Source organism: Harpia harpyja, chromosome 6, assembly GCF_026419915.1.
Source record: "Harpia harpyja isolate bHarHar1 chromosome 6, bHarHar1 primary haplotype, whole genome shotgun sequence".
Lineage (NCBI taxonomy): Eukaryota > Metazoa > Chordata > Aves > Accipitriformes > Accipitridae > Harpia > Harpia harpyja.
In genome coordinates, this window is record NC_068945.1 from 54,698,011 (window position 1) to 54,724,608 (window position 26,598).

General features: G+C 46.2%; 1 protein-coding gene across 1 annotated transcript in view; it reads left to right on the plus strand.

Moving 5' to 3' along the window:
- LAMB1 (laminin subunit beta 1) overlaps positions 1–26,591 on the plus strand; it is a 46,922-nt gene extending 20,331 nt beyond the window's left edge. Inside the window, exons 18-33 of the mRNA XM_052788988.1 lie at positions 44–187; positions 284–515; positions 1,023–1,186; positions 1,684–1,908; positions 2,787–3,004; positions 3,110–3,206; positions 13,224–13,593; positions 15,305–15,489; positions 16,735–16,976; positions 18,984–19,187; positions 19,578–19,722; positions 20,490–20,697; positions 20,912–21,053; positions 21,823–21,999; positions 23,291–23,450; positions 24,327–26,591. Of these exons, the coding sequence (XP_052644948.1) occupies positions 44–187; positions 284–515; positions 1,023–1,186; positions 1,684–1,908; positions 2,787–3,004; positions 3,110–3,206; positions 13,224–13,593; positions 15,305–15,489; positions 16,735–16,976; positions 18,984–19,187; positions 19,578–19,722; positions 20,490–20,697; positions 20,912–21,053; positions 21,823–21,999; positions 23,291–23,450; positions 24,327–24,463 (3,050 nt within the window). The 3' untranslated portion in view covers positions 24,464–26,591. The remainder of the gene's footprint in view (positions 1–43; positions 188–283; positions 516–1,022; positions 1,187–1,683; positions 1,909–2,786; positions 3,005–3,109; positions 3,207–13,223; positions 13,594–15,304; positions 15,490–16,734; positions 16,977–18,983; positions 19,188–19,577; positions 19,723–20,489; positions 20,698–20,911; positions 21,054–21,822; positions 22,000–23,290; positions 23,451–24,326) is intronic.
- The last annotated feature ends 7 nt before the right edge of the window (positions 26,592–26,598 follow it).

Consider the following 26,598-nt stretch of genomic DNA (forward strand, 5'->3'; position numbering starts at 1 on the left):
TGCGCCATGGTACTCACTCCTCCCGATGCTTTTCTCCACTCAGCATGCCAGTGTGACCCCCAGGGCTCCCTGAGTTCAGTGTGCGACCCCAGCGGAGGACAGTGCCAGTGTCGTCCCAACGTCGTTGGAAGACAGTGCGACAGATGCGCCCCTGGCACCTTTGGGTTCGGGCCGAGCGGATGCCGACGTATGTTAAACCCGTGGCTCTGGGCTGCGCTGTGATCGGGACCCTGCGTTTAGGGTTTGCTGTGGAAACACAGCCCCTCTCACCCTCTCCTTGCAGCGTGCGAGTGCCATGCCCGAGGCTCTTACAATGCCTTCTGCGACGCGGAGACAGGCCAGTGCCACTGCTTCCCTGGGGTGTATGGGCGGCAGTGCGACCGCTGCCTGCCCGGCTTCTGGGGCTTTCCCAGCTGCCAGCCCTGCCACTGCAACGGCCACGCTGACGACTGCAGCCCCTTCACTGGGGAGTGCCTGAGCTGCCGGGACCACACGGCGGGGCACAACTGTGAGAGGTACGGTGTGCGTGCCCCGGCCCCGGCCCCTCTCCCTCCTCACAGCAGGATTGGTGCAGCAGCTGTTCCCCTGTAGCGCTGGCGCTCAGGTGGGTGTGAAGCCATGGGGAGAGTGTCTGGACGCTGGGAGCCAGAGCAGCACTGGTGGTCCCAGAGGAGGATGGGAGCAGGGACCCCCTCCTCCCTGCCCACAGCCTTGTGCCTTCCAGTAGTGCCTGCCCAGGCGGCTGAGAGCATGTTGCAGGACCCCAGGGCTTCAGAGAGACTTTCACTATTGCAAGCCTCTTGAGAGACACATGCCTTGGATCTCCCGCTCTTACACTGGTGTAAGCCAGGAAAATTTGCCTCTGTGAGCACAGCTGCTCGGAGTGTGAGTGGCACGGGAGAGCCATAAGGATGTTTCTGCCCTTTGATTCTTCAAAGTGGTTGAAAACCTGAGTGTAGTTACGGCAAGGCTGCAGTCTGCTTGCCTGCGGTCCCCTGCATGCTGTGTACCCCATTGTGCAGGTGCCAGGCTGGCTACTATGGAGACCCTGTCCTGGGATCAGGCGACCACTGCCGCCCCTGCCCTTGCCCCGATGGCCCTGAGAGCGGACGCCAGTTTGCCAGCGGCTGTTACCAGGATCCGGTCACACTGCAAGTCGTGTGTGTCTGTAGTGCGGGATACATAGGTACTTGGCGGGTGTGTGGAGGGGGGCTGGTTGGGTTGGACCTCCTGGTGAGAAGGGGTATGTTCATATGGGTTGTTGGATGTGACCACAGTACCAGCGTCAATGTGTTGCTGCTGGAGGTTGGCAGCACTTGGAACCTGCCAGGGCAGAGTGGCTTGTGCAGGCGATGCCAGCACCACCGCGAGCCTCATCCCCGGCAGCATGGCAAGGGAAGACCGGTGCTTGGCAGAGGTGGACAGGACAGCAGTGGAACCGAGGGGACAAGCGTGCTGGCAGCTGGGCTGCGGCACTATGCCTTGGTGCCTGAGGCAGTTCCATCCATGCTGCACCAAGCTGCTGCAGTCTCACCAAGCACTGCCTCTGTTGCTTTGAGCATGATCCAATTAACGTTGCCCCCATTAATGGCCTTTATTGTCTTGCCTCAGTCTTGCCGTTTATGGGGCTGTGCGCTAGCGAGCCATGATGGTAATTCCCACCGTGCCTGTTTGTTCAAACAGGCAGTCGATGTGATGAATGTGCGTCTGGCTTCTTTGGGAGCCCCGACGAGGTTGGCGGCGCCTGCCAGCCGTGCCAGTGCAACAACAACATCGACACCACTGACCCGGAGGCCTGTGACAAGAAGACTGGAACATGCATGAAGTGTCTGTATCACACGGAGGGCGAAAACTGCCACCTCTGCAAACAGGGCTACTACGGGAGCGCCCTGCAGCAGGACTGCAGAAGTGAGTGGGGAGACACAGCCGCAACCCTTCTGCCAGCCATGTCACAGGGTGGCAGCGGCTGCCTGAACTCTTTAATTTACCTGGGAGCATTTAGGGGTGGAGGGGAAACCTCATTACCTTCAGCTGGAGTTGTGTGCAGCTGCCCTGCAACTCAGCGGGGCTCCTGGCCGGGAGGGGAGTCCTTTACATTTGACAGGGAGAGCAGGGACAGCATTTACATGTGCTGAAAGGACAAGGCTTTTGCGGGAGGGGGGTTTCTTGCCCTCTTGTTAGCAGTCTTTGTTTACCTCTTCTCCAGAGATGGGGGTGGCAGGGTGAGGGTTTGGCTTTTGTTTACACCAGCATCCCTGCAGACGTGGGTGGACAGTGGGAGCAAGGGCCGTGGCGGGGAGCCGAACTGGGCGGTGGGGAGGCAGACCCTCCTCTCCCTCTGCACCAGATGCAGCCTGGCAAGGCAGATGGGTTGTTGTGTGGGCGAGCAGAGCCCTGCTCTGCTTGGCACGCTATTGGCCGCTGCAAGCAGATCCGCCACTGTAGCCAGCTGACAGGAGCTGGGCAGGCTTGGGCTTTGGTTGTGTACAGAGGGAGGAGAGGAGAAGAGTGGGAAGGCTGGGCTGCTTGAATGAGCGGCTCCTGTCACCTCCTGTGTGCTGGGGCAGAAGCCGTAGAGGCGGCCAGCCTGGGACATGAGGAGGGCTCTTGTGTGGTGCTGGGTGTCGTTCAGGGTTGGCTAATCCAGGCCTGGCCACGGGCATTGGCATGTGCCAGCACCTGCCCACACCTCTGGGGACTCGGAGAATAAACTAAATGTGAACTCTGGGCAGTCTGGTAACGAGAGGACGGGCTGACATCGAGGCGCCACGCTCTTTGCCTCACAGAGTGCGTCTGCAACTACCTGGGCACCATCCGGGAGGACTGCGAGGGCTCGGAGAGCTGCCGGTGCGAGGCGGCCACGGGGCAGTGCCGGTGCCTGCCCAACGTGGTGGGGCAGACCTGCGACCGCTGTGCCCCCCACACGTGGAGGCTCGCCAGCGGCGCTGGCTGTGAGCAGTGCGGCTGCGACCCCACACGCTCCCTCGGGCCCGCCTGCAATGAGGTGAGGGGAGCGTGGGGCATGCTCCAACAGCTTGGCCTTCGCTCCGGTGCAGGGCCGAGCTGCTGCTGAGGTGGTCACATCTCCTGTTGGGGTTTGTTTTGGCAGTTCACGGGGCAGTGCCAGTGCATGCCAGGCTTTGGAGGCCGAACCTGCCGGGAGTGCCAGGAGCTCTTCTGGGGTGACCCGGGCGTGGAGTGCCGAGGTGAGTCCAACCCCAGCGCCTGCTCCACCTGCTCCTTTTGGAAATGGCCTGTTGGCCGGTGGCCAGGTGTGCCGTCACCCCCCAGTGCGCTGGGACACCCCCACTGGGAGCAGCCCCTCCGGTGCCCCCTGCCAGTGCCCACACGAGCCTTGGAAATGAGGGAGGAAGGCATGTTGGGGTCTGTCCCCCGGGTTTTGGTGTCTCCAGGGACGGGAGGCACAGCAGGAGTCCGACCTGGTGCTTGCTGGACCCTTATTTAGAAACAAACCTCTCTGTGTAGAAACTAACTCTCCTTTAACCATTAGGCTGCAATGCTGTCAGGTAAGCTGGTGTAGTAAGAAAACACATCGCAAGCGTTTGGGTTTGAGAATTGGTCCAGAGACCAGTTTCCTTTGCCTTTCGATTGTAGGTGGTGGAAGACCACTGTCTCCTCTTGTGTCTTGTTAGGGAGATTGGGCCTGAAGAAATAAGGTTTTGGATTTAGTAGGAGACTTTCCTTATATTTCAGGTGAAAATAAAGGAGCGAGCGGAGACGATGCAGCAGGTTAGCCATAGCTATATGCCGCAAAACAGAGCACCATGAAGTTGCTTGTTTAGAAAACTGGATGCTCTCTGTCCTTTTATTATAAACAAGTCTGTTCATTAGCGGGAAAAGAAACTTCAAACACTGTCCAGACCAGAACAAACTTGTATCTCTGATCTGTTCAAATAGGAGCCTTTGCCAGGAGGGTTTGCAGTAGATTAAGGTATTTTTTCCTGCAGGGAGGAATGTGCTTGCTGTGGTCTTTAATAAATCCCTTACAATAGAGATACCTTAGAGCCCATTTTCTAACCAGATAGGCAGGTCACAGCTACTTGGTTAGTGCAGCAGATGAAAGGACTGGGGAATTGTCCCAATTCCTGAGTACATATTGGGTTTCTTGGGGGGTGAGGCAGCCTTTTGGGGAGGCTGTGTGTGTTCTGACATGGTGAGGGGTGCTGACCCTGCTGGCTCCAGGGCAGGGATTGTCTCTTGGTATCAGCCGTCTCCATCAGGGTTTATTGATGGAGTCCATCTGCATACCTTATCAGCAGGATTTTGCAGTGTACCAGCATTTCTGATCTCTGATGGAGTTTGTGCTGCCTTTTGAGCATGTGAAGACCTGCTTTTTAATGAAGTAAAGAGAGGATATATTCTTCAGAGAGTGTTTTTACAATGCAAATGTTTTTACGCTCTCCTTCCAACCCGCTGCCCCTAAGTGACATGGGAGACTCGCTCAGGTGGAAATGCAGATTTTCCTTCAGGATTGCATCCAACGGGAGGTCTCTGTGTCGGGTGGGGAGAGCCAGTGCCCAGCACTGAGCCGCGGCAGCCTGTGACACGATGCCCCGGATGGGTTCCAAGCATGCGCTCGCTCATGGAGCGCATCCAGCCCTGTGGTGCTGCCGAGTCTCCCCAGCATGGTAGGGTCAGTGCCTCCTGCCCTGACTCCCATCCTTCCTCGGCAGGGAAAGAAGCAACTTCTCAGGCCTCATTTAGTCCTGGCGAGCAGAGGGGGAATGTTCAGGCTGGCAGATGTGCAGCTGCTCTGTGGGCAGGTAGCAGCTCTCAGCGGTAAGCAGTTTGCAGGTGAACTGGAAAACTGTGCTGTTTAAGGAGTTGCAGAGCAGTGCCCCTGGAAGATAGCTTAAATATGGCCTGTGGCCAAGGTGAAGCTGGAACTGAGATGGGGATTCATCACAAAGATGTCAGCTCCAGCTGCAGGGGCACATGTGGACTCCTGGCCATGGCGTTTGCCACCTGCCCTCAGTGGCCTGCTCATGCTGGCCCAAGCAGCCAATACAGCCATATTTTGTGCTGCGTTCAGGAAGAAAATACAAACCTATCTGGAGAGGGAACGGCGAGAGCTCTGAACCGTATGAGTATGGACGGACAGTCTTCACTGTGGGCAGTGACCTGATGTGGAGGTGTGGATGTTCATCCCGATGACTCCAGTGTGGGAACCTCCACTGGCTGGGGCAAGTGGCTTCTGCTCAGGGTTGGAAATCGCATGGTGCATCACTCAAGGGACAGTAATATGTGATCTCTTCACAAGAGGTCTTCAAGCTGTTGGCACCAAGAGACACAAGCTCCTGCTGAGAAATGGGGACTGTACTGCCCATGTTGCTGTGACACCCTTTACAAATGTTTTAACTGCTAAAAAAAAAAAAGTGTGTGGTCATGTGAACACAAGTGCCTGCAAACAACCTCTGTACACAGCTATGTGGAGATGTACAAAATGGCCCATCTAGGACAGCCTGGGGGCTGCAGCCCCCCACGGGTTCCTTGGCACTTGCAGCAGCACCGAGCTGTGGATGTGGCCCCAGGGTCCCAGCACGCTCCGCTGGAAAACAGACTCCAGGGCACGCTTCCCTGCTGTCCCTGTTGGTGACAGTGACCATTCCAGGCTACTGCCTGTGATTTGTTTTGTAGAAATCTTGGTAAGATCAGAGATGGTGAAGCAGAAGCTGGGGGACGCAGGTTTTTGCACCTGGTCTGAGTGCTTTGATTTGCAGTTTGTGTTCCCTGCAGTGGAGGGGGAGCATGATCTGATGTCTCCTCTCTGCATGTCCCCAGTGATTACAGTGGGACCAGACCACTGGGGCTAGGTGCCTATGTTTGGGTAGCATCTCGACCCCTTGGTACTGGGTACGCTCCCACCACCCACAGATGTCCGTTGGGGGTTACACACCGCAGAGAGTCTGTAGGACTGGGTCTTCAGAGACTGCTTACTCCACGCTTAAAAAAACCACAGTTACTCATTTAATTTAACATAATGCCTGAAACAAGCACAGGAGAGGCGTAGAGGATAGGGAAAAGCCCAGCGCATCTCTGTTGCCCTCATGCAGGTCCCTGTGAGGATTACAGTGAGCAAGGGCATCAAACTCAAGTCTCCCAGGCATTCTGCTGGAGCTTTTCCAAAGCCTGGCAACCAAAGTGCAGGACTCGGCATGCTGAGCTCTGCACCAACTTCAGCCTGTAAAGCACATTTCTGGCAGGAGGCTCCAGGCTCCTGTGAAGCCTCTGAGTTACGGTGTGGCTGCAGAGGCAGCTTGAACAATGCCCTTGCACAGCAGATATTTGAAGTTTATGTGTTTCATATACTATCATTACTCTTTTAATTGAACAACCAGAACAGAGTGCAGTTAGTAAAAGGCACTATATGAGATTGAAAGTTAGGTTGTATTGCTATCTCCCCTTTACAAGAAGCATACCTTTGTCAATGTTTTTCTGTGTTGGACTTGAGTATCAAGCCCTATTGTAAAAAACAGAATTTAATTGAACTAAGATGAAAAAAAGTCACGTTTTTATCAAATACTCACTACAGACATTGGCAGAAAGTTGTTTTTCTCAGTTTTTAGTCTTTGTTATGTACCTGGTGCCGAAACATCTGTTCACTGAAAATTACTCTATTGCCTTTTACAATAGGCTTCATAATCTTAATTTAACACTTGGGTCTTAAAACTTGTCACATAGGCTGCTTTTATAGGAGGTGTTTATGGTGCAGAGAGAAGGACTAGCAGATGTTTTTTTTCCGTCTGTGATAAGTGTCTAAAGGAAGTCAGACAAATTCTGTGCTAAAGGAAATACAGTTTTCACTTTGAGTTTCATAATTTCAATTGACCTGTGGTCTTAAAATATTGTAATGTATATTGATTGTTTCCAGAAAATTGCCCTTTTGGCAAAGTCTGCTAGCATGTTAAAATACAGCACAACTCTAGTAATTCTAGGCTGGGATCTTATCTTAACACTCGTACTGAAAATCGTAATGCTAAGGAGTTAGCAATATGCTTGCAGGGTAATTTAAATCAATAGCTGATTATTCAGAAGAAATTTGCTAGCTCTGCAAAACTTTCAACCTTACAAATTGCTGAATGGTTTTCTCATCATAGTGCCTCACTGCCACTGAGAAATGTTGCCAGGAAATCATGTTTGAACAAACCCTTTGTTTTTTTGCTGTGGAGGAGTTAAACATCTGATGTTCTCCATCCCTGATCTCAAGCAGTAAAGAAAATATTTCTGAAAAAACGATTTCTGTACTGTGTAGGATGATGCAGGGCACTCGCTTGTTCCTAGCATCCTGCAATAAGGCATTACACAGACGGCGGATCTTCATACAGCCCTTTCAGTATCCATTATATCATCTCGGCTGTAGTAGCAACTGCTCTGAGACACCTGAGTTTAAATTAAGTGATATGCAAATATGCCACATACTGAACCACACTGTTACTGAATTAATAACAATAATTGAAGTAATTATTGAATTAAATGGAAGTGAGTTCTAAATATTTAAAATCAGAGGGAAAGGTAGCAGAGCTGTCACAGTAAGTGAAAGATAAAGTGGTTCATAGATCTTTATGTGCTTAAAGCAAACCACCTGAGCTAGTCATTTACTTCTTTGGGATTTCTCCCCTTGGGTTTCTACAAGACTACATTTAATAAGCATGTACGAGTGTTACTTTTATCTTTAAGATCAGGAAAAAAAATTACTGAAAGAGAAAGGCACTGATCAAGGCGGTATAAAAATCACCCATGCATACTCTGTGTGTGCATACACTTATGTGGACATGGGTTTGTGAACAGATGCAGCTACAATCTTTTATACCTGTAAGCTGCTAATCAGCAGATCCTGACTGAAGAATTTGGCTAGAAAATTTTCCTGTCAAAAATGTGATTGCACTTAAGTTGGAGTATGCCACTGAAGAATGTCTGATTGAGTTAAACAGTCAATTAAAGAAAACAATACACCCAGTTCCAAAATGATATTTCAAAACAGAAGCCTATTGTTTAATATAGTAAATGCTCCTTTGAAAACCCTCAAATCTTTGGCCAATGATTTCAAAAGACTTCTTCTCCTCCACTGTATTTTCCATGGGAGGTACTGCAGGGTCCTGCTCTGCTTACCCAGGGACAGATTTGATGTCTAACACTGATCTTCAAAGCAAGCCGCCCCATCCGTGTTAACTTGCAGCCCTTCATCTCGGCCTTGGTCCACCCCTCTGTATGAAGGGAGGGTAACCAGCCATTTGTCCTGAAGGCCATTGCCAACCTAAACTGGTTAAGGCATCTAAATCTCTCGGAGTAAACTCAACATCTGTGTAGTTTGGCAGTGCAAAATGAACCACTTCCCAATTTCTAGTCATGTAAGCATAGGCAAGGCATTTAAAAGGAGCTTACAGGACTTCATGTCTTTCCCTATTCCACAAATACTATGTTAAGTGGAGTATAAAGCCATTGCTAGCTACTGAGTAATACCTGAAACACTTCTGCATCCCTAGATGTGCCTGTGTTTTTCTTGTTCTTCTTGGAAAAAAATTAGATTAACTAGGCATATGCTAAAATTAGATGTGGTATAGCTACTCAGGTGTTACATCAGACTTATGAGTGTGCTGGTTAGAGCCGAAATCTCCAGAGCCAAGTGATACTTTGAAGATTGTGTTTGAGTTAGCCTGTTTGAGTACATCGGAAGCAAAACTGCTGTAACTGAGAGCATCATTAGCACTGGACTGTATAGGCGTTGACTCACATGGTGGCCATAGGAATAGCTGGTCATTAGCGAAGGAGGTGTTAGAGAAGCAAGAACTCCACCGTGGCTAGAAGTGATGCTGGGGTACTCTGGCCAGAAACAATGCTGGGCATGACGTGCTGGATCATTCTGACATGGTGTTTGCTCTGTTTCTAGCAGGTGATAGGAATCAAGGTGTCTCCTGTTTTCACATCCCAGTTCACTGGCTGTGATAATCAAATGTCACATGAATCCTTTTGGTGGATGCGCACCCACTATCATGCATGATAGATGTGTAAAGTTGCTTTTTTGTCAACTTTAGGACCAAGTTGTGCCCTGAAATCTCAGAGACTGAAGCCGGCGGGTTCTTGGTAGGCAGGCGTTGCAGGAGGCAGAGGTGAAACCTGTGCACTGAGCTATTTGCCTGGTGGCCCATGGTGTTCAAGGCGCTCCTCACTACCTAGAAGGCTTTATATGGTCTTGGCCTGGGCTTGCCTTCCTCCATTTGAGAACTGGCTACAGCTGAAGTCAGTGGAGGGTCTGATCCCCACCATGCTGTAAAGGGAAGATGCTCTCTGCAATGGCATTGGATGTGCTCCAAATAGCCTGTTGGTGGTGGTCAGGGCACACGATGTGGGACTCATCCACTAGAGGTGTTGGAGGTGGTGGAGGTCCTGTTCCACACGACCTTGGAGGGCAGTTTCTGTGGGTTTCTGGCTGGCTTAATTTCATTATTAATGCTGTGTCCAGAAATTGGGCCCCAGCTTCTGATAAAAGTACAGTGAGACTGGCTCTAGCAAGGAACAGAGTTGGTTTCAATCATCTCTGGTAGAAGCGCTTGGCTAAGGTCATCTACACTTTAAAAAAGACAATCACATGTAACCAAACACTGGCATGCATGTGCCATTTGTGAGGTGAAAGGTTTGCTTACAGGATGTGAGCTGTAAGAGGAGCAGTGATGCTTTTGTGAGAACTGAAAAAATGTTTCAGTCAGTGCCACAGCAAGGAATTGTCCAAGGGCTGTAGCTAGAGAGAGTATACCACCAACATGTAGAAATGCCTCCCAAATTTTCAAAATGTAAAGAAAATAAAATCGGTTGGAATCTTATTCCACTACTGAGGGAGGCTTTTTCTTGGTTTCCTTTAAACTATGTGATTTTACTTAAAAATAGAGATAAAATTTTCTTCAGTTTTACCCTTTGGTTTGAAAGCTGGTGTGGTCCTGTGCACAGTTAATGATTTGGGAAGATCACGAAGAAAAGAAAGAGCAAATGTCAAACCAGCGCTTTTGAAAGCCATTTTACATATGTTGGATTCACACTACTGAGGTAATGCAGAGCCAGTATTGCCTGTTTCTAGGCTTGATAGAAAATCCTAAAATGGAGAAATAACCCACAGTAATGTTTCTAGCCACCTCGTGCAATTTTCTCATGGGTCCCCCAAAGTTCAGTTTGGAAGTTTTGCAGAATTCTAGAAATGGGATGATTCTTCCAGCTGTTGTGCTGCATTTAGAATAAATTCTTTGCTCTTTATCATCTCTGTCCTGGTTTCAGCTGGGATAGAGTTAACTGTCTTCCTAGTAGCTGGTACAGTGCTATGTTTTGAGTTCAGAGCGAAGAATGTTGATAACACTGATGTTTTCAGTTGTTGCTCAGTAGTGTTTAGACTGATGTCAAGGATTTTTCAGCTTCTCATGCCCAGCCAGCGAGAAAGCTGGAGGGGCACAAGAAGTTGGCACAGGACACAGCCAGGGCACCTGACCCAAACTGGCCAACGGTGTATTCCATACCATGGGACGTCCCATCCAGTATAGGAACGGGGAAGTGGGGGGCAGGGATTCGCCGCTCGGGGACTGGCTGGGTGTCGGTCGGCGGGTGGTGAGCAATTGCACTGCGCATCATTTGTACATTCCAATCCTTTCATTATTGCTGTTGTCATTTTATTAGTGTTATCATTATCATTATTAGTTTCTTCTTTTCTGTTCTATTAAACCGTTCTTATCTCAACCCACGGGTTTTGCTTCTTTTCCCGATTTTCTCCCCCATCCCACTGGGTGGGGGGGAGTGAGTGAGCGGCTGCGTGGTGTTCAGTTGCTGGCTGGGGTTAAACCACGACAATCTCCCAGCAGGCAGCCATGGAGTTTGGGCTTTCACTTTGCAAACGAGTTAGTACTTAAATTCTCTTCTCTCCTTCCCCAGCATTTTCTGGCTCCAGAGATTTTGGAATTCACATTACCATGTAAATGCTACTAAAGCCATGTCATCTGCCTTTCCTGAACATGCGGGTATTCAGGAGTAGAATTACCAACATGGGCGGTTTTTTCCTCACTTTAAGCTTTTTAAATCTGCAAGTAAATATAGTGATTTGATTTGCCAGCAGCAAGTATTCATGTAGCTTGATCAGATCTCAGGATCTTTGAGAAAATCATATGCCATTTAGCCCCTTTCTATGCAGAGGAATTTGGACAATTCATCATTATACCGAGGGCCTTATTAGTTGACAGAAGGGTTAACTGACCTTCAAACAGGAACTCGACAGTTTGCCTGCAGGGAACATATTCCATGGCAAGTTGACTACTTAAGCACTTTCGATGTAAAGTAAAAACAATCTCTTGTGTCAGGGTATAATTCAAAGAACAAAGGACCATTTTGCTCAATTGTGCAGGCAGCAGAAGTTATTTTTGTCTCTTGCCTATCATATTCACATTGTACAAGAAAGTCGTTTTGTTGAGGAGGGATTTGTTCTGCTGAGGCTCTTTGTGTAATTTTTGAACTGAAGACCACCACTGTGTTTTGGCATTGAAGCAAACAACATACAATCTTGAAAACGGCTTTGTGTTTTGCCCTTTTTTCAAGGGGGCATGTGCTTGGGGTGTGTGAATTGATTTATGGACCTTTTGGAGCCATTAAGCTCCTTCAAGGATGCCTGGTAAATGGATGTGTAAGTGAAGGCTTTTATCGGGTATCACAGTCCTTTTCCTGTTTAAGGAACCCGTGCTTGACCTGCTTCAGGTGTACTCTGCCACAATGGTAGGTAGATGACCTGCATATTTTCAAGGCCTCTCTTTTTGTTCTTTGCTGCAGTCCCTTTATTAAAAGCCTTGCGGGTTGGTAATTTCCTCTGCTGCTGTTGCCTGCGTAATTAAGGAGGAGGAGAGGTCAAGTGGCAGCCCCGCTGCATGGAAACGTTTCTCCTGATAGCGTTATTGTGTGCAAAGTGTGTCTGTGCTTTTAGAAATGACCGTGCATCAGTAAGTTAATTGAGTAACTTCTCTTTATGGTGGGTTAGTGCCAAAGAAGTACATCTTTATTCTAAAGCTTGTTAAAAAAGGGTGTTGCCCAAACCTTATCACTCCAATTTGGCAACCACCTGGAGCCCCTGGGGTCTTACCTGACTAGCATATAAAGATAGGTAGGTGTTCACAGTTACAAAAATAAAATAAGAATGTAAGTCCATTTCAGGAAGGTGAGAATACTAACTCCTGAGTTGGTGCTCAAAGTGTGAAATAATTAAAAAAAAAAATCTGTTAATCGTCCTCATTCCCACTTGATAGTGACAAACAGTGTGTAGGCTCTTTGTTGTTAGCACCCTGTTGGAGAAGACTTCTTTCTTCTCCCTCAGACAGGGCTGCCCATGACCACATTCTTTGTTCTAGTCTACTATTCACTGCCCGATTTTTTCCCATTTTCTGTATATGCAAACCATCAGCCCCGTGCAAGGCTCCTCAATGCATGTTGTGGATGTTTTCCCACCATCCCTGGCAGGAGTATGTCCTGAGCCAGGCCCTGTACCTCTGCATAGAAGATCTCTTAAGGGCTGTTACTCCATAAATTTGTCATGTTCTTTGAAGCCACCTCAACTTTTAGCACCCGCAGTTTCTTGTGGTAGGGAGCTCCGCCACTTAACTAAGTGCTGTGTAATCAACTGTCTCCTTTTATTGTGCTGTTTGTGGGAGGTGCAGGGGAAGGTGGTTGGTTTTTGATCTGCTGCATTCCTCAGGTGATACCTACTCCTGTGCTGGAGGAGACAGTAAATGGTTGTTCCTTGTTCGCATCTCCCATTTCACTCATGTTTTGCTCTTAAACCCTCTGCTATGTGCCTGCCTGTTGTTTCTTTTCCTGTCTGGAAAGCCTTGCTCTACTTATTCTTGTAGGAATGAAACTGGGATCTTTGTCCTCAGTTGCTCTCCAGCTGATAACCAAACGTTGCAAGAAGTGTCCTTCCTTGCTCCATTATTGTGCCTGGTTTTGAGACGTGCAAATCCTGGTCTCCCCTAGAGTTATTTCCCTATCTCTCTCTCCACTTTCACCCTCAGCCCTGGTTCCCCCATACCCAAGCAGACACATCCATAACTAGCTTTTTATAATCCAGATAGGGACCACTTCTATACTCATTTCACCACTTCATTGTAACCGATTTTTTTTTTCTACCTGCCAATGTCACTGTCATTTCCCTCACCATAGCCTTCACACATGCCTTTTTCTTCTTCCAGCATGTGATTGCAACCCTCGTGGCATCCAGACCCCGCAGTGTGACCGTGCCACCGGGCAGTGCATCTGCAACGAAGGGGTGGAAGGGCCGCGCTGCGACAAGTGCTCCCGGGGCTACTCGGGCTTCTTCCCCAACTGCATGCCATGCCACCAGTGCTTTGTCTTCTGGGATGTGATCATCAGTGAGCTGGCTAATAGGACCCAGCAGTTCCTGGATAGGGCTAATGCCCTCAAAATCACTGGAGTCACTGGCCCATACCAGCAGACACTCAACACCCTGGAGGAGAAGCTCAGTGAAATTAAAACTATCATCACTCAAAATCCAGCTGCCGAGCCCCTGAAGAACATTGGGAATCTCTTCGAGGAAGCAGAGTGAGTACAGTTGCAGTTGTGTCTAGCGTGGGAAGGAGTGGGAGTGCCAGTGAGATGGGATTTACTTGAGTGACTGATGTCCCCATGCTGGGCTGGGGACATCCTGGCTCTGCTCCTCCAGCTGGGCGAGGTACACTGCAGCTCCTAGCACTCACTGGTGGAGCACCTCGCCATGCTCAGCACCAGCAGTAAGCATCCATCCCACAAGCAGAAACCTGGCTGGGGAAGGTAGGAGCAGTGCAGTTACCATGCCCTGGGCAGGGGTTGTCCTGCTCCTGCTGCACACCAGGCAGCTAATTACCACGGAGCCACTCATGCTTGCCTTGCGCTCCCCCGGGGCAAAGGACAAACACTGCTATTCTGTGAGAGAATGAAGAGGGGAGAGATTAAATTCCTGGATTTCCATGTGTAGCTGATGAGTTGGAAGCTTGTGCTCCTTTCTGCACTCTTGAGTGTGTGGGGGGGGAAAGCACCAGCTTTATAACAAGGATTGTTTCCATTTTTCTCAGGGTAGGAGGCTTGTATTTTGTTTTAGGGCTAAGTTTACAAAAGATAGTAGTTTGTGCTTTTGGAGATGGGACAGTTTAACATCAGGTAGGATTACAGATGCTTTCTAGCCCTGTGTGCAACTGCTTGAACTTGCTTGTGCATTGTAAAGGGGACTGCACAAAGCAGAGGGCCAAGGATTAAAGCACAAATGTCTCAATTAAGGATATGCTTGTGTCCCGCAGCTCCCTCCCTCCATCTGGAGAGCTAGGGGTTGCTGCTGGATTTGGGCTCTGTGTGTACTGAGGGAGGTCAGAGCAGCTGAGGAGCTGCTTTTCCCTAACATACGTATTTGTATGTATCTGTTCTTGCTCCTTTCTGGCTGTATAGAAGTACTGGGCTCTGGTGGACTCCTGGAAAACAGCAGGCTGTTGGGCTATCGAGAGAGCTGTAAATTGATCATAGAGCTTGAATACTGCCTGATTCTTTCAGAGTGAGGAAATGCTGCGTTCAGTGGGATCACCATGGATTGGAATAGCTTCCTATGCCAACTTCTGTTCTGCAGCAGCATTGATGTGTAACATACACTTGCTTTTCCTTTTAGGGTTATCCCACTAGCTAAAGCCTGCTCCGTGGCTCACTGAGGCCATGCTGAATTCTGAGGGCAGGAGGTTTTCCTTCATAGCCCTAAAGAAACGGCTGGTGAAGAGGGATCTTTACAGAGGAGTTAAAAGAATCCATTGTGTTCAAACTAAGGCTTCCCCCCCCCCCTCCCCCCCAGTTTCCTGAAGTTCAAATCTGTCCCATGAGCTCGTAGTAATCAAAACTGCATTTGTAGCTGTGTGGGATGGGAAGCAAATTATATATGGATCATAGTAGTCAACTCTGACCTATGCAGTTGCCATGGTACAAGAGCATTACACCAGTCCTCTGGAATCTGCCTCCAGTTAATCTTACACAAAGCAGCTGTTTTCTGAGCAATTTGGTGCTTTGAGTTTATAAACATGCTGTAGATTAAAAAGTAGTTTTGTATGATAAAGCAAACAAAACAGTGTTCTAGGTAGGCATGTTGTTACAAATCACTTACAGCTCCACTGAGGGAGGACAAGTCCTGCTGTGGGAGAAGCTTGGCACAGCTCTAACCACCACTCTTCAGTGAAGTGAAGCACCAAGGCTTACTACCCTTCCTCCTCCCCCTGTTGAGTCCTGTGCCTCTGTTTTACAGAAAACTGACAGCAGATGTTACAGTTAAGATAGCTGACATAGAAGAAAACCTGTCAGCCTTAGCAGTGAAGAGCAATAGCACAGACACTGACCTGAGCATGCTGGAGACAGATGCCAAAAGCCTAGACCATGTGGTGAAAGAACTTGCAGAACAGCTAGAGTTCATCAAGATCTCTGATGTTCGGGGTAAGTGTTGCAGGGAGGGGGAGAAAGCAGTGGGGTAGCTAAAGATTTAATTAGTGTATGGTTTTAAATACCAGGTTAATCTTCCGACTTGTAATAAAACTCACTTGCTAGGAGGGCGGCTTCTTTCTGTGCATGGGCAGATTTGCTGATGCAGCAGGAATTCTATTTTGTCCCCTCGCCCCCTCTCTCTCCCTCTGCACATTGCAAAGCCAGCTCGAGTTCACGGGGCACAGAGTTGTCTTAAAGGCTCTTGATTAATACATTTTAGACGAGACACAACAGCTGAAAGTTCCAAGTTCCGGCAGTTCCAAGATTCCCTTGCTCTCCCCAGTCTGTGAAATTGCTGTTTCTGGTTGGAAAAACTACCTGGGTCTTGGTGACTAAGAGCACACCGTAGGAGCCCAGTTCTTCTGAGCCACCCAAGCCTTGTGTGCCCATCAGCACACTGAAACATGCCAAGAATCAAAATTTGCTGGAGAAAGAGGAATGTCACCGAATTCTTTGGAAATTTTGAAAGCTGTCTTCATTGCAGCTTGAAACAAATGTGGTTTTTTGTTGTTTTTTTTTTTTTAATTCCTGCTTTGCAGGAAGTCTGAGGTTGTTTCCAGTGAACATGGCATTTTGCAGAGCGAGGCAAGTAGGATGTAGAACAGGGGAGTCCCCAACTTGTGGCATTCTGCAGAGGAAAGCTGCCCTGAGGTGCAGAGTGTGGCCACCCTGGCAGGGTCCCTCACACCCTCTCAAGGCCTCTCCAGGAGTTGTCTAAAACTTAACAGTTCCATAAATCGGCATCTTTCGTCAAGCAGTTGTTTCTTGGGAAAGCTCTGACCTGTTTCCAAGCAGTGACTCCATAAGCCAGACATCCTAGGGCTAGCAATAAGAACTAATGGGATAAGTGAATCCTTAGAAAACAGGCTGTTGCCCTATAAACCTAAAAGTGTGGATCTTCTTTTGCCCTCAGGGCAAGCAGAATTCAGTCAATAGGGTTAGAGAAAGGCTTAACTTCAAAATCCAGCAAACTTGACACACTGTCAACCAAGCAAAAAAAATGAACTCCCCCCCCCACCGCAACAGGCCAAATTCTGTCATCCTTGCAATGGCATGGAATACAGCTGCAGAGGCTAGCGTTTCATTTAACTTGATAGTCGTATCATTAACCCCGATGTGTCATCTGCCAACCTCCATAATATAAATTACTTTGGGTTACTTAACACACTTCTGAGCAGCTCCATCTGATTTCTGTAGGGGCCTTGGACAGTATCACCAAGTATTTCCAGATGTCCCTGGAGGCAGAGGAGAGGGTCAATGCCTCCACTGTTCACCCTGATAGCCCCGTGGAGCTGTCAGCGCAAACGCGGCAGGAAGTGGAAGACTTAATCAATGAGAAGGAGGCGCAGTTCAAGGCTAAACAAGAGGAGCAGTCACGCCTTCTGGATGAACTCGCAGGCAAGCTGCAGAGCCTGGATCTCTCCGAAGTGGCTGAGAAGGTATGTGGCTGAGAATCATTGGTATAAAACCTGTAGCAAAAATGAAGTCAGGTTTGTGAAGAAGCAACAGGTGGGGAAGAACTGTTAAGGGCTTGACAGTGTGAGATACGCAGTTTGTTCATGAAAAATGCACGTTTCTTGGATGATGGGGTATTTTGCAGGCTAGAACAGGGCTGTTTAATTGGTGGGCTCTGAGACCTACTGGCTTTCAGGCACCAGCCCTTCATGTTGGTCTCCCTCCTACCCTTCCTAGCCCAATAGAGCACCCATCTTTTCTAACACAGAGCCCTTTGCTGTAGACAGAGCTCCCACGTGCAGAAAAGTGTAGCGAGTCTGCTGGACTGAGAACCATCCTCTTAAGCCTGTCCTCAGTTCACGTGCTTGCATTCTCTAGGCTCCTCTCTTCCTTTTAGCAGCTCCACAGGGTACATGCTATGCCTTTGCAGTGCCCAGCCAGGCAGCGCTTCACTCGCACTGATGGGCCACCCTCCTTGGCATCACCACCCTCCCATCCTCGTTTGTGAGACAAAATAAAACTTGCAGAGGGCTGGAGTCAAAAGGGCATTTTCTCTGTTGAAGCTGCCTGCTCATCTGTAAATATGATCAAGGGTGGCTTTTTCTTGGGAGAGGCTGGGTGTTCCCTCAGTTTTGCTTTGAAGTCAGCCAGCTGCATTCAGAGAACAATCCTGCATGAAGGCAGGCTGCAGGGGGCTGCTCATTAACTCCCCTGGGCAGGCCAGGCCTGTGTTAGAGGATGAGTTCTTCACATGCTGAATTGTCCCATCCTTTATAACTCTGGTCATCCCTCCTGACTCCCCCAGCCCTCCTTCTTTCTTGGGAGGGAAGAAAGAGGCATCTTTTTGTTTGTTTCCCTTCCCCTGCATTCCTGCCTAACTGTTCTTGAGGACTGAAAATCTTGGGTAGATATTTATCAGGGCCATAAACACGGAGTTGCTTGGAGGTGTAATCATGGGACACCAAAAAAAGTCTTTGCTTTCTAGCTACTGCTGGGTTGCATGCCAAACAGGTAAGAGGGACTCATTTACACTTCACAGGAGGCAGCTGCAGCTAACTTGGCACAGCCCCTAGGTTTTCCCAGAGAGGTTTTTTGGCTGCAAAGTCTGTTGGTTAGTGACTATCATTTGGCAAAAGGGGTGGGGTGAAAAGGGAGAACCACCTCAAAAGAATGGGGAATTTTCCAATTTTCCCTCTGGCTAAAACAACTCCTAGTGATTTCATTGTCCAAACAATTGACCCAAGTAGTGGATAATTCTCAGTACAGATGTTGCTGATTTAAATAGTTTTGCTTTAAAAAAAAAGTCTACCCTGATACTTTCTATGGGAACACATCCTTGACAACAATTCACAAATTGCAAAGTGTTCTGGAAAGATGAAATCGGAGCAAACATTTGGTGGAAGGGAATGGGACAGCTTTTTAAGGGAGATGAAAAAAAGTTTCCTGTTCAATGTGGAGCATTTCAGCTTCTTAGTATTTCATTTCTAGGGCATTAGAGCAAAGGAAAAGATAGATACTACTCTCACGAAACACTTACTTTCTTCCTTATAAAATAGCTTCTTGGGATGGCCAGTTTTTTCTCCAACAGTAGTGAAGACTGATTGCAAACAAAAGCCATACAGACAGTAGTACCTTCCAGCTTGAAACCAAAGCTTAAATGCAGCTTTCCAGTGAAAGATGATGTACAGGAAAAGTAGACGATGAAGGCGCAGCAAGGCTTCCATCATAACCTCCAGCTACTTCAGCATCAGGGAGTTGCCTATTTGTAACAGAGTTAAAGGCAGGAAGGTGCAGGGGCACAGAAGAAAGATTAAAGTCGTGCTGGTATGGCCCTGCTGCAGGAACCACCTGCTTGCAGCTCTGCTGCAAGGCATACTACTGCAAGGGGCAGAAATAACATAGTGTAGAGCAGTGTCCGACTCCATCCCCCTCACAGCTCAGCAATGGAAATAAAGCTGTGACTGTTCCCCTTGGCTAATGTGTCTCTGCAGACGTGTGGCACTCCCATGGGAGCCTCTTGTGCTGAGTCCGAGTGTGGCGGTTTAAACTGTCGGACAGATGATGGAAAGAAGAAGTGTGGAGGACCTGGCTGCAATGGGCTGATGTCCGTAGCTCACAACGCCTGGCAGAAAGCCATGGATTTTGACAGAGACATCCTCAGTGCATTAGCAGAAGTTGAGCAACTCTCCAGAATGGTAATATGCCAAATTAATTGTTAGATATTAAAAAAAAAAAAAAACTTTTAGTTGTAACACAAGTAAGTTTAGACACTAATTGACAAAGTATGTGCCTGGCTTACTTCAAAATACTTGTCAGTTGCATAACTTCATCGTGCTTGTAAAGATCCTAAGAGAGGGAGCTTGCTAAAGTGAAGCTTCATGGATAACTCTAAACACTAGCCTGAGTTGTTTAAACTAGCATTGGTGGTATGGATCACGGCGAGCTTTTAAAAGTGTTGTGCGAGTTTTATGAGAAAAAGCATTTCTCATTACTATTACCTCTGACTCCAACTGAATTTTTGTTTCAAAACAGGCCTTAAAGCATAAGCAAATATGTAATCAAATCTTCCATTTTCCTCTCTTTAGGTTTCTGAGGCGAAACAGAGAGCTGATGAAGCAAAACAAAATGCACAAGCAGTTTTGCTCAAAACCAATGCTACAAAAGAACAAGTGGACAGAAGCAATGAAGATCTGAGGAATCTTATTAAACAAATTAGAGACTTCCTAATGCGTAAAAACCTTACATTTAAATTATGTTTTAATTCTGGGTTCGTGAAAACTGTCTTTAGCTCTGAGTCATCCTCTAAGGGGTAATGCAATAGTTGTGTTTCCTCCACCCCACCCCCCTTTCAGCCAGACTTAGTGTGTATGATAAAATCTGGAAACAAGAGAAAACCAAGACAATAGGAAAGGGAGAGCAAACTAGCATGTTCTTGTGTTCATTTCAGCTGAGGCTGTTGTACTGCTGTAATTTGCCAAATGCATTCATAAGTTCTGGCTGGAAAGACAAAGTACTATTAAAGGGGAGGAAGGTCAGAAACTGTGAGTTTATCTCTCTGTAAGAAAGCAGGTAAAGGTTAAATGAGGGCCTTGTTCGCTAGCAAGCAGCAGCACGGCAAACCCATTCCTTCCCTGTTTGCACAAGGCTGAGTATACTGTTTGTTAGCACAAGTACATTTATGTGCAGCTGTTGGCTTTGCTTCCTGTGGGCTCAAGTCTCCTCCCCACAGCCCCAGCATGGTGTAGCTAATCACAGAGATCTTCAAATAGCTTCCAAGAGATCTATGCCAGCAGGGCCTATGTGCCTGCTGGGCCTCTCCTGAGAGAGGTTTCACCCTAAGGAAGCAGTTTTAATACCTTAATTTTCTGTAAGTCGGGGGGAGGAAGTTTTCCCATGATTTTCCTTCTTAAAGGAGCAGCTGGACAAGAATTTGAGTACTGGGACTTGACAGAGGGAAGCTTTTACTCACATCTTTGTCATTTGTGTCCATCTACTAGAAGACAGCGCTGACCTGGATAGCATCGAGGCAGTGGCTAATGAAGTGCTGAACATGGAGATGCCAAGCACTCCCCAGCAGCTGCAAGCCCTGACAGAAGATATTCGTGAGCGTGTAGAAAGCCTTTCTGATGTTGAGGTCATTCTGCAGCAGAGTGCTGGAGACATTGCCAGAGCAGAAATGCTACTGGAGGAAGCTAAAAAAGCAAGGTATGCAACCCTGTTCTGTATTAGCTGTTTTCCGTCACCAGGAGTTTGAACAAGACTTTCATTCTATTGTATCAGAAAATGCAGAGTTTAACTTGCCCTGATACCGATTCTCATTCCTTAAGGGGCAAAAATGGCCCTTTGCAGTGTATGACTCGTTCTTTTTCCAGTTCCAAAGTAAAAGCACTTTTAGCGTTAACATAGTTTCGCTCCACAGCAAAGGTGCAACAGATGTTAAAGTCACTGCGGACATGGTGAAAGCAGCACTGGAAGAAGCTGAAAAAGCTCAAAATGCAGCTGAAAAAGCCATCAAACAAGCTGATGAAGATATTAAAGGAACTCAAGACCTGCTGACCTCAGTGAGTTCTCCATGAGTATTTCTTAAGATACAGAAACAGCACCAAGTCTGATGCTTAGAAACTGATGTAAGCCTATCTAGGGAAGGCTCTTGGGTATTGCAAATTGAAGACTGCACTTAAAATCACATCAACTTTTGAGTTAGTATGACAGATGCTAGGGGACCATTTGCTCTTAAAAAAAAAAAACAAAACAAAAGGCTTTTCTCATCCCATATCCTGCACCACTGAAGATAGAGGGCTATGTCCTGCTCATTTAACACAGCAGGTGTGCCAAGATCCCTGGAAAGTCATACCTGTCAACCACATGGTAGTATATTGGTGTAGCCATGCTATCAGTGTCATCCACCACTGCAGCACGAGACTAATAAACAAATGCTGGATTGAAGCGGCAATTGCGGTAGTCTTGTCAGATAATGTATTTTCAGACTTCATCCCAAAGCCTTCATGAGACCATAGTGCTAACTTACATGACAGAGTCAAATGTGTGAAGTTTTTCCTGTGGATTAGGCAACTCTTGCATGTGTAATACAATCAAGTACTTTTTAACCATGTTCTGTAATGCTTCTGCAGCCCCATATGTACCCCATCTTCAAGCAGTGGGGCTCTTTCACCTTGACTGCAAGTGGCCAGTTGTAGCAAAACTAAACCACTGGTTTTTGTATCAGATCTACAGCCATGAACTAATTTGTTGATCAGGGCTTATCCAGAAAGTTTAGTTGTTATATTCAGTTCTTTTGAAAGTGTTAACTCTCATCCCTCTTTCTGTTAGATTGAATCTGAAAATGCAGCATCTGAAGAAACACTGAACAATGCTACCTTACGTCTGTTTGAGCTAGAGAAAAGTGTTGAAGACCTTAAGCAAAAGGCTGCTACAAATTCAGAGAATGTGGACAATATAGAAGAAAAAATTGTTACTGCAAAACAAAACGCTGAGGAAGTTAAAAAGGTGAGATGCTCAGGAAAGCTGCTAAGGGAAAGCCAACAAAACTCACACCCCATGTTTGGCTAAAGGAACATTAGTGAATACATGCAATTGCTTTCATTTATTGGTCAAGTACTAGGGACAAAAAAAAAAGCACACTTAATGCACTTAAAGATAGCTGCTTTTTACTTTCTTTGATACCAGATACAGAGAGAAAGTAGTATTGGGAAGTTTTCAGGTTCTAAAATAGCTGCAGGAAACCTGTCAGGCTGTCACACTGTCAGCCTTTCACAGATTTGTTTCTGTCCCTCAGCTTTACTATCTGCCACAGGAGAACTGGTAATTTTTTTCCCCTTGTATAGAGTATTTATGCTTCTATGACAATGATAGGTTCAGGACACACAACCCAGAATTTGGCATATACAGAATCAAGCGGCAAGAAAAATCATTAGCTCAATATAAAACCAAAGTAATTTCTAAATATCAGAGATGCAAAATTTGCTCTGTGACCACATGGCATTGCTCCCACTGTCTGCTACACACCTTCGTAATAGCAAAAGAATGCTCATTAACAAAACAATTCACAAATCTACCCAAGGAAGTTTCATTGCTCCCATCTGTTGTCTATAGTTAGCCCACTAGTCTCCAGAGAGGCATTTTCTGCCAGGAGAGATGTATTCTCCATCAAATCAATTCTTTCTGACCACTAAGTAGTATTTCAGGTGGCTGTCAAGTAAACACAAGAGACTTCCAGTACTGCTGCAGCTTGTTAACTTGCTTATTGGTTGACTTCAGTTGGGTCACAGGACTTCTTAATCTTAACCTCACAGGGAAAAGCACAGCTGAGAAACCAATCTCAGGACTTCTCCAGCACCTTCACCTATGTAAACTACACAGCTGTTCCCGTTAGTGAAAGAGTGACAAGGGTATTCCTCCCCAAATGCAAGCATTCAACCAGAAGCAGTCCCAGTTCCTTACCACATGCAGCCTTCCAGCTGTACTAGGGGCCATGGCTTCCATTAGTTACAGAATTGTGTAACTGAATCCCATAAATCCTTGCCAAGTGTCAGTATTAAAGCTGTAAAACAGCCACAGATCTGCAAAAGGGCAACTGATGAGTCTTTACCCCAGCTCTTCAAGTCTTGAATGTTAAGTAGGAAATACCCCAACACTGTTTCTGCTTTTGTTAACCGAGCTAACAGTGTAGTGTAGTCTCCCTACACCCGGATTAGTAAAGAGAGAGGGAGGAAATGCAAGCTCCCACTGTATTGTCTTTTGAATGAGCTCCATCTTGTGCTTGAATCTGGAACAACAGGTCCTCAATACCGAGCTGAACGACAAGTATAAAACAGTGGAAGACCTCATTGCCAAGAAGACAGAAGAGTCAGCTGATGCTAGGAGGAAAGCCGGCATGTTGCAAGATGAAGCTAAAGCCTTGTTGGCTCAAGCAAACAGCAAACTCCAGCTGCTCAAAGGTAAGGCTGTTCTGAGGAGGTAAGTCATCATCTTAGAATATGAAGCAATTTGATGCTGTTAAACTGGCTATTCATTAGCAGTAGGGAAAAAAAATGGAAGTTAATTCTTTGTTACTGAGGTTTGATCTGCTCTGCTTATTCTTATGGCTGCAACATAGTCTTCTGAATTAAAGATGTCTATAAAAAAGCTGAAACTTAGAAGTGAGACACAAACTTCTGGTATGGCACCTATCACTGCTCCAAGAACTGCTACAGCGAAGGAACGTAACTACTACTATGCTTAGGACAAGGACTAACCTGTTCAAGCAAGACCCCTATCTTCAAACAATACTCCCCCCACCCCATCCTGGAAAGCTATTAAAACAAAAGGTGATCAGGATACATCAGTTCCAGTTTACAGATTAATTTAACATTTACCATTGACAATTAAAGTTGGTTGAAACTTTAAGGAGGGGGCAATCTGCCCATAGCTACCAGGGAGGGAGCTAAGTATCTGTTTTTGCCAGGCCAGGAACTCATTCTTCCCCTGCATAGTTACAGTGACTCACTGAATAGTCTTAACCATAACAAGCCACAACATTTCACTGTTCTGTAAAAGCCACCATAAAGAAGAGAATGACAAATTATTTTCAACATGAATCAAAGTATACTTTTGGATTTCCACTTACAGAAAATTATTTCCTTGTTGCTTTATGTCCCAATGTTAAGGAAACAAAAAGGTGCCATTCCAGCCTTGGCTTTTTTTTTTCTAATCAGATTCTCTTCCACAATAAAAATAAAATTTGAATAGTAGTTTATCTGTAACCATAATGATTTACACTTATCTGTATTAAAACACCCCTAATTAAGCTGGTTTTCCCCTTCCTTTGCTGACAGACTTGGAAAATACGTATGAAAACAATCAAAAAGTTCTGGAAGACAAAGCCAAGCAGTTGGTGGAGCTGGAAGAGACAGTTCGCTCCCTCTTACAGACAATCAGCCAGAAGGTTGCTGTTTATAGCACTTGCTTATAAATGGCAGCAGGAAATGCTTGTGTTCAGGATGGGTTTTACAAGTATTACACTAGTTCTTTTTGACATTACACTAAGACCTGATAAAACGAACAGGTTTTATATTGACTTTCAAGTCATAGAACCAAAGACAAGTAACTTTTTGATGTTGAAAATAAACAGTACTTTTGTATCACTGTATGTACCTAGTATGACTCATTAAGTTCCTTCCTATTTTCAGTAGCTGAAATGGTACATCAATTAATCCTTTAGCAAGTCTTGTTTTTAAAATGGTTAGAGATCTAATAAAAGCTTGGCTCCAACTATGTAGCTCTAAATAACGGCTCCAATTACTATGAAATATAGGGTGGTCACTCAGAACAAAATTACAAGTGAATGAAGAAATACCATCCTTGTGGGGTTAGCTAGCATTTATGCCGCAGTACTCAAAAAGGATTATTTACCCTCTACATGATATCCATTTAGGCTTAACACTGGTTTCATGTCACTGATTAGGAAATACTTGATACGTGAAGTGGAAACAGAGGTCAGCACTGAAGGGTTGAATTTGGTTTACATTTCAAGCACCAAATATATGTGATAAACCAAGCTTGGAGGATCGAGCCTCTCTGCAAAAGGAACTACAAAAGTTCACAGGGCACTCATGTGACTCAGTTAAGGAGCTGTACACAGCTCTCTAAGAACAGCTTGCACTTAACAAAACACAAATAAGACTTTCAAGGTGCAAGAGTAACATCCAGTTCACCATACTTAAGCTCAAAGTTGGCTGTAGAACAGTGCACCTTCAGACAATTGTACAGTACTGCACAAATTGATTTACAACATTCATCAGCTACACAAATTAGCATCCAAAACTGCAACATGCATCTACACATCCTGACTGCTAACTCTGACCTGAGGAACACAACTACGTCTATAACTTTCATCAGCACCTACCTAACCTTGACTAACATCATGAGTCAGTCAGGACAACTATGGCAGAATATATCACCACCTAAGCAATCTGAAGAACAGTATGTTTAAATAAATACCCCTAAGCTCCATAGGTTACAAATGCTACAGCAAAAAAAATCCATCATAGGAATTGACAACCATACCAGCATCATACACCATTTCAATGCCACTATACTTAGCAGCTGTTAAAAACACAATTTGCAAATTTTGCAACATTCAGACTTAACTGCCATCAGATCATTGACAGGTGGCTCAGTAGCTCATCTTACCTTTACAAACACTCTTTGTACGCTTAACTAGAACAGGAATGACAGTGAGAGAAGTAATAATGCACTAACAATTTTAAGGCCTTGAATTTTATTTTCAAACATCTGGGAAACTAGTCTCCAGTGTAATTTTAGTAGTATTCTTGATTAAAGTTTCCCTGACTTTCCAAACTTCATTTAACATGGACAAAATGAGATAGGAGAATTTCTAACTCATGAACCTCAAGGCTGAATTGCAATTAGACTGCCACAAGTATTGAGGGAGGTGGAGGGAATGGACACAAAGCTGCTTCTGAAAGAGCAGGGCTTCTAGGAAGAACTTGCAAAGGGCAAGATTAACCCTTAATAGCATTTACCTGCAGCAGGTAGAAGTGATTCTGAAATACCAAGATCTATTGGAAGAATCAAGCTTTTCTTCCCTCACTATTGTCTCACCTTTGCATTCCCTTCAGCAACTTCCTACTAGAGCCTGAAAGCAGATTCACATTAATTCACTTTTAACCCAGCATATCCATGAATCAGACTATCTCATATCCTGGTGATAAGCTTAATGAGCTGTCATGGTTTAACCCCATCTACATTTAAAACAGGAGTTAAGCAAACCAAAATGAAGAACAGTATCACTGGTGTTTGTTGATTAACTGATATCTTAATAAAATAGTAATGTTGGCATCTATTTCCATCACTCAGTACAGATAATGGATCAATACTTGAATAAGAAGCTCTGAAGAAAGGTAGAAGGATATAACAATCTTGTCTATACACAAAACCAAGTAGCTTTTGCACCACTTTCTGAATGTACATTTCTCATTCCATTGGCATAATGAAAAAGGACTTGCACAATACCAGCAGATAGTAAGGTTTTCTTCAAGGCAGAAGAGCCTAACAAAAAAAAGAAAAAAAAAAAGAAACAGCACC